Source organism: Pristiophorus japonicus, chromosome 10, assembly GCF_044704955.1.
Source record: "Pristiophorus japonicus isolate sPriJap1 chromosome 10, sPriJap1.hap1, whole genome shotgun sequence".
Taxonomy (NCBI): domain Eukaryota; kingdom Metazoa; phylum Chordata; class Chondrichthyes; family Pristiophoridae; genus Pristiophorus; species Pristiophorus japonicus.
In genome coordinates, this window is record NC_091986.1 from 26,598,688 (window position 1) to 26,617,067 (window position 18,380).

The following is an 18,380-nucleotide window of genomic DNA, read 5'->3' on the forward strand; positions in this document are numbered from 1 at the left end:
CTTTTAATTTTGCTGTTTTGAACTTTCCCATCAGAATTAATGACTTCCATTAACGCTATCAAATTCTCCTTACTGTGAAAGCCCTATCTGAACAGGAGTAAAAACTAATTGGTCCAGTGTGTTCGATCATTCTTTAAACTTTGCTATTTCAAGGACATTTTCCCTTTTAACAGTAATTGAATGCTATGCTTCATATCACTGACTTTGAACACTACAAAGGATGATTACATTTTATAAACAACCCTTTGTAGTCCCAAGGTGTCAGTCGTGGCCCAGTTTTTTTAAAATTTTATTTTTAAAAAAATTTTTTCAATCCAATTTCGTTCCAGATCAACTCTAACGCCAAAGATCACTTTGCGCCAATGTGTTTGATCTTGGGCCAAAAGGCCGAGAGGCGAAGTTGCACCGTTCCTGGAAATATTGCAATACCAGGTCGGTGCATGGAGTGGACGGGGCATGCCCCTGATCCAGCTCCCTGTCCAAAAATCAATTCAATATCATGTGAGGTGGAGCATGGCACCGAGGAAGATTGAGAAGAGGGTTGGAGCGATGACACAGCCCTGTTTGACCCCGGTCCGGACATGGATTGGGTCTTTAATGGATCTGTTGTTCAGGATCACTGGCTGCATGTCGTCATGAAGCAGGTGAAGGATGTTGACGAACTTTTGGGGGCATCCGAAACGGAGGAGGACGCTCCAAAGGCCCTCACGGTTGACAGTGAGGTGTCAAAGGCCTTTGTAAGGTCGAAGAAGGCCATGTATAAGGGCTGGCGTTGCTCCCTGCATTTTTCCTGCAGCTGTCGTGCTGCAAAAGATCATGTCTGTTGTGCCCCGTAGGGGGTGAAATCCACACTGTGATTCTGGGAGGAGCTCCTTGGCCACAGGGAGAAGACGGTTGAGGTGAACTCTAGCGGCAACTTTCCCAGTGGCTGATAGCAGGGAGATTCCTCTGTAGTTACCGCAGTCGGACTTGTCCCCTTTTTTAAAGATGGTCACAATCACTGCATCTCTGAGATCTCCCGGCATGCTCTCCTCCCTCCAGATGAGAGAGATGAGGTCATGTATCCGCGCCAACAGCGCCTCTCCACCATAATTCAAAGCCTCAGCAGGGATTCCATCCACACCCATAGCCTTGTTGTTTTTGAGCTGTCCTATGACTTTGCCTACCTCGTGCAATGTTGGGGTTTCACTGAGGTGGTGGCGGGTCGCATGTTGTGGGATGGAATCGAGAACACTCGAGTCAAAGGCAGAGTCTCGATCGAGGAGATCTTCGAAGTACTCCTTCCAGCGGGCCCTGACAGCCTCGGTGTCCTTGATGAGTGTTTCCCCGTTCTTGGCCAGGAGCTAGGTGGGGCCTTGGGAGTTTGGACCGTAGGTGGCCTTGACTGCAATGAAGAATCCTCGCATATCGTGGCTGTCGGCCAGTTGTTGTATATCCTGTGCTTTCTCCATCCACCACCTGTTCTTTAGGTCCAGGGTTTTTTTTTCGGACCTCAGCCTTGAGCCGTCTGTAATGTTGCTTTGCAGCTCCCAAGTTGGGTTGTTGCTTGAGGCTCAGAAATGCTCTGCGCTTGCGATCTATTAGTTCTTGGATCTCCTGATAATTTCTGGTGTTTTCTGGTTGAGTGACCAAGTGTCTCTTCACAGGCACTGGTTATAGAGGCCTGGAGGGTAGACCAAGCGCTCTGGGCATTCGGCATCTCAGGGTCATCAAGGCACGCCAGATTAGCTGTGAGGCGCTGGTTGTATAGGGCTCTCTTAGCTGGGTCTTTAAGTGCCCCGGCATTGACTTTTTTGTGGCACTGCTTCTGCTGTCCCCTCTGCTTTGGGGCTATGTTAATGTTGATGATGGATCAGATTAGGCGATGGTCCGTCCAGCAGTCGTCAGCTCCTGTCATGGTGCGGGTGATGCGCACATCCTTGCGCCCTGGCTCGCACGATGACATAGTCGAGCAGGTGCCAGTGTTTGGAGCAAGGATGTTGCCACGATGCCTTGTATTTGTCCCTCTGATGGAACAGGGTGTTGGTGATGAGGAGTTCATGCTCTAGATGTTTTGTCAGGAGTAGGGTGCCATTGGAGTAAGAATTCCCTACCCCCAGCTCTGCCAATCACGCCTCCCCAGAGGGTTGTGTCTTTACCGACCCTGGCATTAAAGTCACCTAGGAGGATCAGTTTGGGGATGCGGGACAGGGATGTCTCGAGGTTGGAATAAAAAACCTCTTTAGCCTCATCGTGGCATTGAGTGTTGGGGCGTGCGCACTGATGACTGTGGCGCATTGGTTCCGGGATAGGGTAAGGCGAAGGGTCATGAGGCATTCGTTAACCCCGCAGGGGGAGTCTTTGAAGCGGTCGACCAGCTCATTTTTGACGGCAAAGCCGACTCCATGAAAGCAGCATTCTTCCTCTGGTTTTCCTTTCCAGAAAAAGGTGTAACCTCCACGTTGTTCCTTGAGCTGGCCTTCCGCTGCCCGCCGGGTCTAGCTTAGGGCGGCGATGTCGACGTCAAAACATCTGAGTTCCCGGGCAACTATGGCGGTGCGGCGTTCCGGCCTGTTGCTATTGGAATTGTCCATGAGAGTCCTGACGTTCCAGCTCCCGAACTTCATATTGACGAAGCGGAAGATGCCTGTGCGTGAGTTCTTTTAATGTGGGTTGGCCGCTGCACACCGGCAACCACACGGGCTTAGCTGAGCAAGGTCTTGGTCCAATGGCAAGGGGGTCCAAGACGACTGGAGACCAGGCATTGCTGTATGAGCCTAGTTGCCTACAGCGAGATGTTGGCCACAAGCTCGGCGCCGAGTAGCGCCATTGATGGTGGGTGGTCTGAGGCTTGGTTGGGGGCAGGCATTAGGAAGGTCAGTTGTCCATTGGGGTTCCAAGGGATGTTTCAAGAATTTTCTTCCAGAGTTTTCAAGGTTATTGAAAAGTTTCTTAAAAGTTTAAGAGTTTAAAAGTATTTCCAAATTGTTTAAAAAGTTACTGAGGTTGTTTAAAATTTTTTAAGTATTTCCAATTTGTGAGCTCAAGGCTCTGGAGTGGAACTTGAAGCCACAAACGTCGGACTCAGAAGATGAGAAATCTATAGCTCTCTACAGCTATACAAAGCCCTGGTTCGACCACATCTGGAGTACTGTGTACAGTTCTGAGCACCGCACCTGCCTCTGCCTCTACCGCCTCTCTCGCTTCCTTTGGTGCTCTAAGGGAAGTGGTAGCGCTTGATTTAGCTAAACCTGAGGTTCCAGTCGAAATCAATTACGTCGTGCCCGGCAATACTTTTGCGCTCCCGCAAACGGGACGCTACGCTATTTCTAGCCATTATGTTTTTAATGGCTTTACATGTCGATTTTACATTGAGTTTTATTCAACCACTTCTAGACCAGGAACAGAATAGAGGGATAGTTTTCTGATTCATGGTGCTGGTGGGTAAGTCTGTTTGCTGATGGTGTGAAGTCAGAGAATTACCCCTTAGGTGAACATTGTCCTTTCATCTGTAAGATCTGAGTTTGAATCCAACCCAGACTGGTGGGATGAAAGTGTCTCTCTATCAACTGTAAGATTCCTCTGTGAAAAGATTTCGGACTTTGTTCCTAACGAACACAAAAACAAAACTTTCTCTCATTGTCAATTGGCTGGTGTAGGAATTGGAAATACTTCACTGGTACAGGAGAGGGCACTCTTCTAAAGTTGAAGGAGTAGACAGCTTTGCCTGGGAATGCTGACACTAATCTGTGGGAAAGGGATTTGTTCCTTGGTGCTGACATTCCATACCTTGATGCACACAAAAGCTCAGCAAAACTCTCAATTTCAAAAGCTGTATATGTGTCGATGCCAGATTTCTCATCTACTGAGTCCGAACGTTTGTGGCTTCAAGTTCCACTTCAGAGACTTGAGCTCACAAATCTAGGCTGACATTCCAGTGCTGTGCTGAGGGAGTGCCATCTTTCGGATGAGACATTAAACCGAGGCCCTGTCCGCTCTCTCAGGTGAATGTAAAAGATCCCATGACACTATTTCGGAGAAGAGCAGGAGAGTTATCTCTGATGTCCTGGCCAATATTTGTCCCTCAATCAACATCAGTAAAACAGATTATTTGGTCACTATCATATTGCTGTTTGTAGGAGCTTGCTTTGTGCAAATTAGCTGCTGCGTTTGCTAAATTACAAGTGACTATATTTCAAAAAAATAGGTTATTGGCTGTAAAGCGCTTTGAGACCTCCTGAGGTCATGAAAGGCGCTATATGAATGCAAGTCTTTTTATTATTATAGTCCTGACACTGAAAGCAAAGTACAAAGCATGAGATTAGAGGAGGTAGATATGAAATCCACAGAACACTCTTACATTGTACACAATTTATCTGCTATCTAAATTTGCAGCAAATTATTTTCTGACATATGCCCAGTAACAATCTTTGGAAGAAAACAAATCTAGCAGTATTAAAAAAAAATGATCTGTCCTTTGCCGAGCTCATCTGGTGAAACGATTCAAACATCAAAATACTAGAAAAGTCAAGTCAAGGAAAAGTCAGTTCATTGAAGCTTCGCCTTCAGTTCGGGAGCCAGAATTGGCCTTGGCAGTGCTGGGCTAGGAAGGGTTAAATTGGTCCTTATTACTGGCCCAGTTTGATTTCCAGTGACGCGTGCTGAAGATAAGCAGGGATGTGTAGAGTGGGTATTAGCATGCACCAAGCTTGTCTGGGATGACCTCTGTGCTGGACTAGTCTATCTACCCTTACTATCTGGACTCGCAGGTGGTCACTTGGGTGAGACCTGAAAGAGCAGGTGGCTTGTGCATCAATAGTCCCACAAGATGATTAGAAACAGGGGAGAACATAAAAGAAGCCAAAAAGATGACAAGTATGTTTAATAAAAACTAGCCAGCTGAGTACATGCTGATAGGACTGGAATAAAGTTCTGACAAAACATCATCGACCTGAAACGTTAACTCTGTTTCTCTCTGCACAGATGCAGCCTGAGCTACTGATTATTTCCAGCATTTGTATATACATAGCAAGTCTTTCTTTACTGTTGAAGCTCACTTGGACTTTTCATTCTTTAACTGTTGCGGATCCAGACTTGTCTTCGTGCAATGCATGTTACTGAGCACTGTTCCAGTAGTATTCTGCGGTATAATGTGAATGCTGTTGAGCCTGGCTGGGGTTTATTTTTTATATATCTCTCACCTGCACGTTGCCGTCACTTTCCTGCCCTCGCCCCTCCCCTCCGCCACTTTGCAGCCAGCGTGAAGCGAGCATTTTGCAATATATATAATCTGCTCCTCCTCTTTCACTTGTGGGCAAGCCCCAGCTCAAGCCGAGGCAGCCCCGGGACACGGGAGCGAAGGCAAGCCAAGTGCAGCGGTGCAAGTCAGGCTCGGGCAGCCAGGGAGCTGGAAATCGAACCAAGGCACAAGGAAGGGCAAGTCTGCGGTGTACAGGGAACCCCCCCTGGCTCCCTCTCCCTCCCCGAACTCCGGGGCTGCGCGATGGGCTGACTGCCCCAGCCAGCTGGAGAGAGACAGACACACACACAGAGGCAGAGACTTTACTCGTCTTGTGTACTGTGTGCACAGGAAGGCCACGTTTTGACTGCATGCAGTCTCGTCTGATCGGAAGCAAACCAAAAAAAAAATAACATTTTGGCATTTTTAAACACCAGCAAAGGATCCCGTCCAAAATTGGAAACAGCCCATCTGCTCAAATGTTAAAGTGAACAGGCTGCAAAAAAAAGGCAGGATCCACCACCTCGACCCCCCCCCCCCTCCCCAACAACAAAAACCTGCTTTCATCATCATCCTGTCTGGAGGACACAAGAGGTGCGTTTGAGATTCGTGCTTGGGGATTTATCTTTTTTTTTGCTGAGGACCAATCATTAATTGGATCAAAGTCGAAAGGATATTGACGTTTGTGGATAGTTATGTAATCGGAAACAATATTGCATGAAGTGCTTGACCTAAAGAGATAGCAAACATTTGATAATCCAGCGGCTGGTGGAGGGTGCGCTGCAGAATATTGGCCAGCGAATATCAATCAGCTGAAAGTTAGCCTGCATGTTGTGACAGTAATCGGACTTGCCAGCACTGCAAAGCAAATGGTCCGGGGACATGGGAAGCTATTAGTGACGAGATCCTCTCACGTGTCATTCTTCAGCTGCTGAAGCTTCCAACTCCACCTAGTGCAAGGATAAGAACGAAATAAGCTGCATCTCTGCAAAGCTGACCCCACCAACCAGTAGTTATGGAGGAGGACAAGGGCAACCCACCGCAGCCGGAGGAAAAGAGCAAAGGTGAGAAGAGGTTTACCTTGTGGTACATGGGCTGGTCCACCCTGGACCGAAGGACCACCCTGCCCATGCTACCCTGGCTGATGGCTGAGATCCGCAGGCGCTGCGAGAAGCAAGAGCCAGGGTCATCGTTGGCGGCACGGGAAGTCCTGCTCATCCTCATCCCGCCTCTCATCCGATGCGTGCCCCAGGCCACCAGCAGCAACACATCGGTCTTCATCTTTGAACACAAGGCACAGCACATCACCAGGTTCATCCACAACAGTCATGACCTTACCTACTTCGCCTATCTAATCAGGACCCAGCCTGACAACCCTGAGTCTGAGATGGCATGCCATGTTTTCAGAGTCACCGACTCAAACCAGGTAGGTGATTGGTTGGATGAGCAGAGCAAGAGGGTGTGAAACCAAGGTCATTGTTATTGACCATGCAGCATTAGGCATGTGTCAGAGCGTAGGTTGGCAGAGTGAGCCCATCACAGTCAGACCAGTTCCAAATGTAATTCTAACCTTTGGCCGAACTGCACTATTCAGGATTGCATGTCTGGAGTGGATACACAGTAAAATGCTAGAAACCGGTTTTTGGATGTTGGTCATATAACTGAAGCAAACGTTTCAATGTAACTTCATTTAATTGAGCAATAGGTGATATGAAATACTTAATTGCTTTGTAGGATAATAAAGGTGAAGTGAACCGGAAGTTTTGGTGATATAAAATCTGAAGAGGAACCCTTGATGTCTGAGAAACTTTGGGTATAAAAGTACAGCATGCAATTAGATTTTGACTGTTGCCCTAGCTGTCTTGCCAAACCTGCCAACACAAACCGAAATGGAGAGTCATGTGCTTGAATCTTAAAGAGCCTTCCTCTTTGAGTGGGAGCAAGAGCAACGGTAGATCATGTTTGTGAGGTTGCAATGGTATTTTTGCAATACTGGCTTGTCTTGATACAAAGTGTGTCATTATCTTACGCGTGTGGCAAGCAAATATATAAACACTTCTGGATAAAACCTGTGCCCCTTTAAGACTTGTGTTTTGTTTTTATATATATCTATGTCTATTATATATATAAAATCTAGACCTTCAGGGATCATACACTGATTTTTTTCGACAATAATATGCTTTATGTCAGTGAAGTTTAGTACATTTTTAAAAAACGGTTGCGTTTTTGTGTATTAACTGGAGAAATCAGCTAGCTTTCTGCAAAAAGTCAGGCAAAAGCCCTATGTATAAATTACTTTGGGAAATGCTTTTAACATTTACTGAGGTTGAATCTTGATAATCAGAGAAAAGTGTCAGCTGTGGCTCAGTGGGTAGCACTCCAGATACTTGAGCACATAATGTAGGCTGACATTCTAGGGTGAGGGAGTGCTGCACTGTCTAAGGTGCCGTCTTTCGGATGAAACATTTAAACCGAGGCTCTGTCTGCTCTCTCAGCTGGACGTAATAGCTGATGCTATATCGAAGAGTTATCTCTGGTGTCCGGGCCAATATTTATCCCTCCAATCAACATCACAAAAACAGATTATCTGCTCATTATCACGTTGCTGTTTGTGGAGCTTGCTGTGCGCAAATAGGCTGTCGTGTTTCCTACATTACCACAGTGACTACACTTCAAAAGTACTGCACTTAATTGACTGTAAAGTGCTTTGAGACGTCCGGTGGTCGTGAAAGGCGCTATGTAAATGCAAGTCTTTTCTTTTGAAAAATAAATGGCCAGGATCAAATGTTTACTGAGATTTTGTGGTGGGTATAAACCTCAGTAACATTTTATAGAGATTATTTTACTGGCTTCTCTGTTAGTCTTTGAAATTATTTTCACTAAATGTCCTGGGATAAAATTATTCTGTGCTCCAGAACCTTGCACTTGGGGCTTAGGCCCGCCACTTCAAATGATTGAACACAGGTGTTATGGTTTCATTGTAAGTAAGCAGGCAGTGTGAATGGGTGTAATGTAGCTGGGTTTGTGACATTGAGTTGAGACAGGGTGCGCTTGTGTGCAGTGTATATCAAGATTTATTTTTCCTCGTTTAATTTGATACCAATGAACGTAAAATAGAGCTGATTTGGTTAAATTAAGATTTTGTCAAATGACAGCATTTTTCAAAAACCTAATCCCTTACTTTGCAAGCCATTAGGATTGGCTGCTATCAATCTCTTTGTTCTCTGTGAAAGAAAGACTTACATTTATATAGCGCCTTTCACACCACTGGACATCTCAAAGTGCTTTATGTCCAATGAAGTACTTTTGGAGTGTAGTCGCAGTTGTAATGTGGGAAATAAGGCAGCCTATTTGCAAGCAAGCTCCCACAGACTGCAATGTGATAATGACCAGATAATCTGTTTTTGTTGTGTTGATTGAGGGTTAAATATTGACCAGGACACCAGGGATAACTCTCCTTCTCAATAGTGCTATGGGATCTTTTACATCAACCTGAGAGGGCAGACATGGCCTTGGTTTAACTGAAAGACGGCACCCCTAACAGTGCAGCGCTCCCTCCGCACTGCACTGGAGTGTCAGTCTAGATTTACGTGCTCAAGTTCCTAGAGTGGGACACAAAGGTGAGTGTGCTACCCACTGAGCCAAGGGCCAAGTAACACTATAATGGTCAAAGTAGCACAATGTGGTTCCTTGACTTTTGTATCTAAAATTAGGATCCATCATCAGCAGTGCCAGAATGGAATTCCATGATGTTTTTAGTCTATATTTGGAATTGGATTCCATTAACACTGCATGCGGAACAATCAAAACGCTTTCTGTACTTTCCCATTTAAATATATGTGTATTTTAACTCAGTGTGCGCTTCAGTGGTTCACAGAACCCCATCTTTTGAAAGGTATAATGTAGCTCAGTCTTGTGTATTTTACGAGCAATATCACAGCACATTTGTCCCTTTCATGTACAAAGGTCTCACCAGTGTTGGTGATCTTGGAGTTCTTCTGCGAGTGTGATGGCCCCATGGTCCAGATGACAACCTCTGGAATTCAGTGTTACTGGGAGGATATTGTCAAAGGTTTGGAATTAACACTGGTCTACTGACTAAGTCAAGATCACTAAGTACTTCTGATAACAGATCAATGATGGGACTTCAGTCCAGTGGATCAATGAATTCATTCTAATCACAATATTTGCCGACTGCAATGTATCTGTGCACAGCTTTTGTGCAGCTTTGTAACAAAATATCAAGTACTGGCTAGATTAATAAGGTGCTGTAATAACATTTAATTAAAAAAAAATATTCCTGCAAATACTATATTCGCGAAACCCTGCAATAAAGTTTCAGATTCCTATAGCACTATAAGAGTCTCACAATTAAGTTTACTGTATGTTAGAGATTTATAGCATTCTGAGATATATACGATTCAGGCAGTGCTGCAACATTCTGTACAGCCAAGCCAATAACAACTGTCCATACACAACTGTGGAGAAAACTCCACATACAGACCCAATAGTCATTGCTTATTAACTGAACCTTCAAGGCATAATGGTGTGAGCCATAGGATATGGACTGGCATTCACAGCTTAGTCTTGTGTCAATGGGCGGGAGTGGGGGAAGGAAAGAATCGCATACCAGTTATGAACAGGTGGATGCTCTGTCTTTAAACATCATACACAGAGCAAGGATTGTCTCTAAATACTTTCCATTGCCCTGTATTGTTTGCTTTGCTCTTTGAAAATAAGCAGCAGTTTTCAATTATTTCTTCAAGCCACTCACGCAATCCTTCATCAGGTGGATTTTTTTTGTAACCTCTAACTTGTTGTTTTGTGTGACTGGTAAAACTAGTAGCCATCTTAAGTTTATAATCTGGGGCCAGAATCAACCGCGAGTCCTCTAAGTCACACATCATTGTTTATGGGAAAGACCATTGAAGGGCAGACTTCAGTTCCTCATGTGCTCTCCTGTTAGCTCAGTAGGTAAGCACAGCAGCCGCAACAACAACAACAACAACAACAACAACAACGTGTATTTAAATAGCGCCTTTAATGTAGTGAAACATCCCAAGGCACTTCACAGGAGTATTATGAGACAAACAATAAATAAGGTAGTATGACACTGAGCCAGATTCACCAGAATTAGTTCCTGTTTTGTGCTGAGATCATCTTAAATGGAGTTGGCTGCAGTGGGCTTTGGGGTCCATGGGGGGAATAATCAGAATTCTTTTCTTGGCCGTTATGTAGTGAGGCTTATAAAAAAAAAATGCATGCTTGTAGATCTTGGGTGGTGACAGGACTGAGCATGATTGTGATGCTCTTCACAATAAAATAGTCCGCTGAAGGTTGCTGCCCGATGGAACAAATGAAAAATGGCCATGTTAGCAATGCACAGGGTAATTACTCATTGCCTGTAAAGAATTTGCAGTTAAGCTTCTAATGTCTGTTACTTTTTCTGTGATCTGATGATTTTTCCCCATTACTGGTTCAACATCCTTCATTTTTCTGACCATGTTGCCTGTTTAATTTCAAATTCTATTGTTTTGTATTTCTCCTGCGCTAGAGAGGGTGGGTGGCTGACTTGTCTCAGGTTTTCATTTGTGTTGCACTTAATCTGGTTACCAGGAGGTTTATTAGAGCTGCCTGGTATTGATGTTCCCTCTAATGTTCCCATTTCCCTGTGGGGAAGCTCTTAGCCGCCACTCAGCACCTCCTCAGTGATATGGCTAAGTTCGATAGCTCAATGGAGTGGGGAATTGGATCTGTACTCTTCAACCCTGTGGTGCCACAGTGTTCCGTTCCATATAATGCTCCATAATATTATTCCACCTCCTATATTTAAAAAAAAATCTTGGAACCACTCATATTATACAAGTGATTAAACTATTTGGCATAAAAGCAAAATACTGCGGATGGTGGAATCTGAAATAAAACCAGAAAATGCTGGCAATCTCAGCGGGTCAGGCAGCATCTGTGGAGAGAAAAACAGAGTTAACATTTCGGGGCGATGACTCTCATCAGAACTGGAGTGTGTTCGAAAAGAACAGATTCTTAAGAAGCACAGAAAGGCGGAGGGGAAGAAAGAACAAAAGGGAAGGTCCATGATAGGGTGGAAGGCAGGAGAGATTTGAGAGATAAAAGGGATGATGGGCCGAATTGAAATGGTAATGGCCGGAGTTAGAAAAGGATTAGTCAAGATAGGCGTGAATGGTGGAATAATGACCAGCTGCCGTTGGAGACAAAAAACATAGGCTGCGGCGGGGGGGGGAGGGAAAGGGAGGCAAAGATGGGTAGAGGTTGAGTCCAGAAGGCTGTAAAGTGCCTAAATGAAAGATGAGGTGCTGTTCCTCGAGCTTGCATTGAGCTTTGTTGAAATAGTGTAGGAGGCTGAGGACGGAGATATCAGAGAGGAAGTGAAGTGAAGAATTAAAGTGACAGGCGACTGGAAACTCAGGGTCACACTTGCGGACTGAACGGAGGTGTTCCGCAAAGCGGTCACCCAATCTACGCTTGGTCTCCCCAGTGTAAAGGAGACCACATCGTGAGCAGCAAATACAGTATACTAATTTGAAAGAAGTACAAATAAATCGCTGTTTCACCTGGAAAGAGTATTTGGGACCGTGGATAGTGGGAAGGGAGGAGGTAAAAGGGCAGGTGTTGCATCTCCTGCGCTTGCACGGAAAGGTGCCGTGGGAAGGGGAGGGGGTGCTGGGGGTGACTGCGGAATGGACCAGGGTGTCATGGAGTGAGCGGTCCCTTTGGAATGCTGAGAGGGGAGGGGAAGATGTGATTGGTGGTGTGATCACGCTGGAGGTGGCAGAGGATGATCCATTGGAATGTGGAGGCTGGCGGGGTGAAAGGTGAGGACAAGGAGAACCCTGTCGCGGTTCTGAGAGGGAGGGGAAGGGGTGAGAGCAGAGGTGCGGGAAATAGAACGGACACGGTCGAGAGCCATGTTAACCATGGTGGAGGGGAATCCTCGGTTGAAGAAAAAGGAAGACACGTCAGAGGCATTAGTGTGAAAGGTGGCGTCGTCAGAGCAGATGCAACGGAGATGGAGAAACTGGGAGAATGGAATGGAGTCGTTACGTGTTAAACTATTTCACATAATTATCTCTGTGCAACACAAGCAATGCAAATACGCAGTACTGCATCTTCGTTCAAATTTATTTGGAGAAGGTAGGGGAGCCGTCTACTAAACCTATTTTTTTTTAAGATAAATATAGAGCACCACTTCAAGGGAAAATGTGACATGGGGCATATGTTTCAATTGGATGAATTTAAGACTGATATTAGAAAAAGATATCATAGAATCATAGAAATTTATAGCACAGAAGAAGGCCATCATGTCCGTGCTGGCCAACAAAGAGCTATCCAGCCTAATCCCACTTTCCAGCTCTTGGTCCATAGCCCTGTAGGTTATGTCATTTCAAGTGCACATCCATGTAGTTTATCAATACAGTGAGGGTGTCTGCCTCTACCACCCATTCAGGCAGTGAGTTCCAGACCCCCACCACCTCTGGGCACAAAAAGTTCTCTTCAGCTCCTTGCAAATAGTAAGCAGCACTTGGAATGCATGTCCAGGAAAAGTATTGGAGGTGAAGCCCTTAGAGGCATTCGAGAGCCAGTTGAATGTTATGACTGGGGGTGAGGTGAGGGTTGGGAATGTGTAGACTTTATTTCAGATGGATTGATGGATGGGCTGCGTGTCCTTCCTTGTTTATTCACCTTGTGCTCTGGATTCGTTGGGATAAAAAAGGAAAACTGAGTCTTGTTCTGGACCGTTCTGCAACAACCTAAAAGAAAAGTCCCTGCGTATTCTTCTTAGGCGATCCTTCGTATCGAGGATGACTTGCTTCCACACCAAAAAGGGATGAGTTCACAGGTGTTTCAATGAAGGACCTAATATTCCAGGTCCAGAACTACATATTGAAGGGTGGAAGATGCCTGTGCGTGGATATTTTTAACGTGTGATGGCCGTTGTACACCAGCCACCACACGGGCTTGATAGAGCTAGGTCTTGGTCCAGTGGCAAGGGTGAACCAAGACGACTGGAGACCTGCTCTGCTGCACGGATCTAGTGCGCACACATATCGCAGTGTGGGGGGCTGGCCCGTGTTGCCCCTGGGCCCTTGGCTCTTTTGGACCCCGAGCTTGGGACAGCGAATAACTATAACTGCTGTGTCAGGTTGAGGTGAAAATCCACTTTCCGGTTATATACTCTCCTTCCCTGGCATCGCCAGTTCTAATTGCTTTTCTACAGGGTTTAGAGAATACTTATTTTCCTTTTGGCTGTGAGAAATAAATCCATGTTTCCTTCTGTCAGGGTAAAAACATCATCTGCCCATCCTACAGGACGGTAACAGGAAGCCTGGGTGGCCAAAAACAATTATGAAATAAGTGTCAAAATGGCAGTGAGGGAAATATTTTTTTTTATATAAGGCATCTGTGACTGCTCTTTGTCATCTGAAATTGTTCGAAAAATGAATTATTCCCACACCATGTTTCCTATAATTGTCATTTGTATCTGGGGTGTGGCCATTTTTTTCAAACTACAGGTATCCAGACCAACTAGTCACCAACCTGGTTGAATGTCCCAGTGGGCTCTCGGGGTGTTATTCCATTGAGCTATCAAATTCCACGATGATTCAATATCAGTTAATGCTTGGCAACACAAGAATTTATTTGTGATCAGGTTAGCCAAATTATTCTGTGTTTCTGATACTGATTGGAATAAATGGGATCCCTATATAAATAAAGTTTATATGTAAAGAACACACCTTACTAAAAATAAGCAGCATCTGGGAGTGGAGGGAAGAGTATGGATACAAATTCACACTTGTAATCCTTTGTCACCGGGCCCTCCTACTTAGCTGTGCTGCTATCAAGAGGCACTGAGCAAAGATAGAGAGCTTACTATAGGGTGGAGGCATCAGTTGAAGGATTAGCCAGCGATGCTGATCTCAGCTGGTAGATTAAGTCTTGGAGCAGGTTATCCCCCTATAGACCAGGGCTACACATCATTTTCATAGGCAGTCCCTCGGAATCGAGGAAGACTTGCTTCCACTCTTAGAATGAGTGCTTAGGTGGCTGAACAGTCCAATACGAGAATCGCAGTCCCTGCCACAGGTGGGACAAACAGCCGTTGAGGGTAAGGGAGGGTGAGACAGGTTTGCCGCACGTTCTTTCCGCTGCCTGCGCTTGTCTTCTGCATGCAGTCGGCGATGAGACTCGAGGCGCTCAGCGCCCTCCAGGATGCACTTCCTCCACTTAGGGCGGTCTTTGGCCAGGGACTCCCAGGTGTCGGTGGGGATGTTGAAGCTTATCAGGGAAGCTTTGAGGGTGTCCTTGTAACGTTTCCTCTGTCCACCTTTGGCTCGTTTGCCGTGAAGGAGTTCCATGTAGAGCGCTTGCTTTGGGAGTCTCGTGTCTTGCATGTGGACAATGTGGCCTGCCCAATGGAGCTGATCAAGTGTGGTCAATGCTTCAATGCTGGGGATGTTGGCCTGGACGAGGACGCTAATGTTGAAGCGTCTGTCCTGCCAGCGACGGGCCTCATCCCTCCAGCGCGGGCCGACCAGGACGACTAGTTCATATTCAGATGGCTGAATAGGTTTAACATTTTATTGCAGTGCTGCAGAAGGTACTTTGACACAGGATGATCAAGAGGAAAAAAGTCTGTTTTTTTTAAAAACAGTTCTGCTCTGAAACAAAGAACTTGCATTTATATAGTGCCTTTCACAGGACATCCAATAGCGCTTTACAACCAGCATTGAAGCACTGACCACACTTGTTCAGCTCCGCTGGGCAGGCCACATCGTTCTGATGCCAGACATGAGGCTCCCAAAGCAAGCACTCTACTCGGAACTCCTTCACGGCAAGCGAGCCAAAGGTAGGCAGAGGAAACTTTACAAGTAAACCCTCAAAGCCTCCCTGATAAAGTGCAACATCCCCACTGACACCTGGGAGACCCTAGCCAAAGACCTCCCTAAGTGGAGGAAGTGCATTCAGGAGGGCACTAAGCACCTCGAGTCTCATCGTCGAGAGCATGCAGAAATCAACGCAGGCAGCGGAAAGAGCATGCGGCAAACCAGTCCCACCCACCCTTTCCCTCAACGACTATCTGTCCCACCTGTGACAGGGACTGTGGCTCTCGTATTGGACTGTTCAGTCACCTAAGGACTCATTTTTAGAGTGGAAGCAAGTCTTCCTCGATTCCGAGGGACTGCCTATGAGATGATGATAACCAATGAAGTACTTTTGAAGTGTAGCCACTGTTGTAATGTCAGGAAACATGGAAACCAATTAGCGCACAGCAAGGTCCCACAAACAGCAATGTGATAATGACTGGTTAATCTATTTTATTGATGTTGGTTGAGGGATAAATATTGGCCAGGACACCAGGGAGACCGCCCCTGCTCTTCTTTGAAATAGTACCATGGGATTTTTTTATGTCCACCTGAGAGAGCAGACAGGGCCTCGGTTTAACGACTCATCCAAAGGACGGCACCTCCGACAGTGCAGCACAGTGCAGCTTCCTCAGTACTGCACTGAAGTGTTAGCCTGGATTGTGTGCTTAAGTCTCTGGAGTGGGACTAGAACCCACAAACCTCTGGCTCTGAGGTGAGAGTGCTACTGAGCCACAGCTGACACCTGGTAGGTACTTCCTGCTCCAATTAAAATCCTGGCTGGATATCTGGCGACATTGGTTTTTCCACCCGATGTTCGATTGGGAATGCCTGCCTGATGCCTGAAAATCGAACCTCCCTGACTGAAAAGCCTACCTCTCTTTCCTTCTTCAAGACGCTCCTTAAAACCTACCTCCCACCTGTCCTAATTCCTCCTTATGTCACTCGGTGTCAAATTTTTTGTCTCAATACTACTGAGAAGCACCTTGGGACATTTTACTACGTTAAAGGTGCCATATAAATACAGGTTGTTGTTGTTTTATTTAAATGACTCTGATATAAATTAAAATGCCTTGTGTAAGGGGGATGAACAAGCCCAGTCTAGCTGTGTTGTATATTGTGGAAATGCTTTAGTACAAATGAGAGACAGAGATGCAGGCACGATGATAAGATATGACCTCAAGTGCCAGTTAGTTGAATGATCCTAAATACAATAATTTCAGAGTTGAGCTGCTTATTTTCATTTGCCTAATTTATAGGACACGTGGAACATTCCTGTTTAAGGCAACACTTCCTTCATCGTTTATATAATAAAAATCAACAGTACACAGTAAAGACGCTACAATTAAGTACAATGATGTATATTTATATGGTGCCTTTAACTAGTAAAACATTCCAAGCGGCTCAAAATTCAAATACATTGAGAGTGAAGTTCCTCTTTGATTTCAGGGTAAAAATTGGCATAAGAGGACAAAATGGGATGACAATACTGGACTTTGAACTTTCGGTGGCATTTACCGATCGACTCTGCCCTGGGATACTGAAATTAGGACAATCACTTCATCCACATCACGCTGTTGACATGCAGTAAGAAATTAGGTCTGAAGTAAAAGAAAATGCTATTTTTATTCAGTCACTGCCCCGTTGCCTAAATATTATTTTCTTTTTTTTTAATGAGTTCTGAAGAAATTGAATGGAATATTTTGCTCCCAATTGGTGTATTTCGGAAGTGGGGGTGGGTAGGGAGGGTGGGGAGAGAATAAAATTGACAGCAGTAAAAGCATTAAGCGTGTCTCTGTGATTGCAGAGTAACATCACTTAATACATTCCATCCCAGGACTTCTTCTTAATGAGTATCTTTTGCAGTTCCTGCCCCCACCTCTTTCTCCCTCCTGCCACAAAAACTTGACACCTGGTCTCAAATCACAGCTTTCCAGCCAGGTCCCGCTGCAGTTCTGCAATCTGCAGAAGTGCCATTTAACTCTTATTTCATCTGAGAAATATCATGTACAGAGCACGAAACAAGAGCCCAGAAACTCGATGGCATCACATCCGTTTTACAGGCATTAAAAGGGCGCCTCAGCATCCAATATGGCGGGCGGTGTGCGTGTGCGCATTCCGGCCCAGTCGTGCGCAGCCCACCTAATGGGTAAAGGGTGCAGTACAGGCGTCCGGGGCCCGTGCCTGAAACGGGCGTTAAGCCCTTTACATAACGCCTGTTATAGGACTCCTCCCCAAAATTGGGCTGCCCTGAATGCAGCCTGCGCCAGGCCTATCTGTGCCTTAACCAGGTCCACACGTGGCCTAACCAGCGGTCCTTTAAAAGGACTGGTGGAGACTGCCACTAAAAAGGTAAGTTGTAACAATTTTGTGAAAATCTGAGGGCTCCTCCTAGCACCACTGCAGTCCTGAAAACTGTTGTCGGTCCCTGCTTGACCCACTTCTGATCGCCTTCTTTCCCCACGCCCCCCATCCCCTCTCCCACCACCACCTCCCAGGTCTATCTTTAAATGAGACCTGAGATCCCAATTTGGTTTAGGCCTCCGGCTTATCTGTTCTGGTGCAGCGATCGTTCCCTGTGCCCAGTTCGTGCCAGCAGGCTAGCCTTATCCAATTTTCCCCTACGATGCGTTAACAAACAGCTATTTTATTTTGTTCTTTCTGCGCAGTCCAGAATAAGAATCATCACGAGCAAGACAATTTCTCGATTTCCGACTTTCACGGCAAAACATTCGTGGGCTGGACTTTAAATAATCAAACTCACTTTCAGGATTAGAGTAGTTCAGCATTATCCTGGTTCAACGTAACATGTCAATTTTGAGAACACCACCTTGTATTTATATAGCGCCTTTAATGTAGTAAAACGTCCCAAGGTGCTACTACAGGAAGTGGTTGAAGCGAATAGTACAGATGCATTTAAGGGGACGCAAGACAAGCATATGATGAAGAATGGAATAGAGGGTTATGTTAATAGATTAGATGAAGAAAGACAGGAGGAGGCTCAAGTGGAGTATAAATGCCGGCATAGACTGGATGACCGAAAGGCCTATTTCTGTGTTGTAGATCCTATGTAATCCTATGTAATATGTAAACATTTGATACCAAGCCACATATGCGATAATAGGTCAGATGACTAAAAGCTTGGTCAAAGATGTAGGTTTTAAGGAGCGTCTTAAAGGAGGAAAGAGAGGGGGAGAAGTTTAGGGAAGGAGTTCCAGAGCTTGGGGCCCAGGCAGCTGAAGTCACAGCCACCAATGCTGAAG

General features: G+C 45.6%; 1 protein-coding gene and 1 pseudogene across 3 annotated transcripts in view; one reads left to right on the top strand and one right to left on the bottom strand.

Moving 5' to 3' along the window:
• Positions 1–395: 395 nt before the first annotated feature.
• On the bottom strand, positions 396–551 carry LOC139275402 (U2 spliceosomal RNA; annotated as a pseudogene).
• A 4,752-nt stretch (positions 552–5,303) lies between these two features.
• tbc1d4 (TBC1 domain family, member 4) overlaps positions 5,304–18,380 on the top strand; it is a 336,885-nt gene continuing 323,808 nt past the window's right edge. For all 3 annotated transcript variants that reach the window (XM_070891722.1, XM_070891723.1, XM_070891724.1), the window contains exon 1: positions 5,304–6,644. In XM_070891722.1, the coding sequence (XP_070747823.1) occupies positions 6,234–6,644 (411 nt within the window). In that variant the 5' untranslated portion in view covers positions 5,304–6,233. The remainder of the gene's footprint in view (positions 6,645–18,380) is intronic.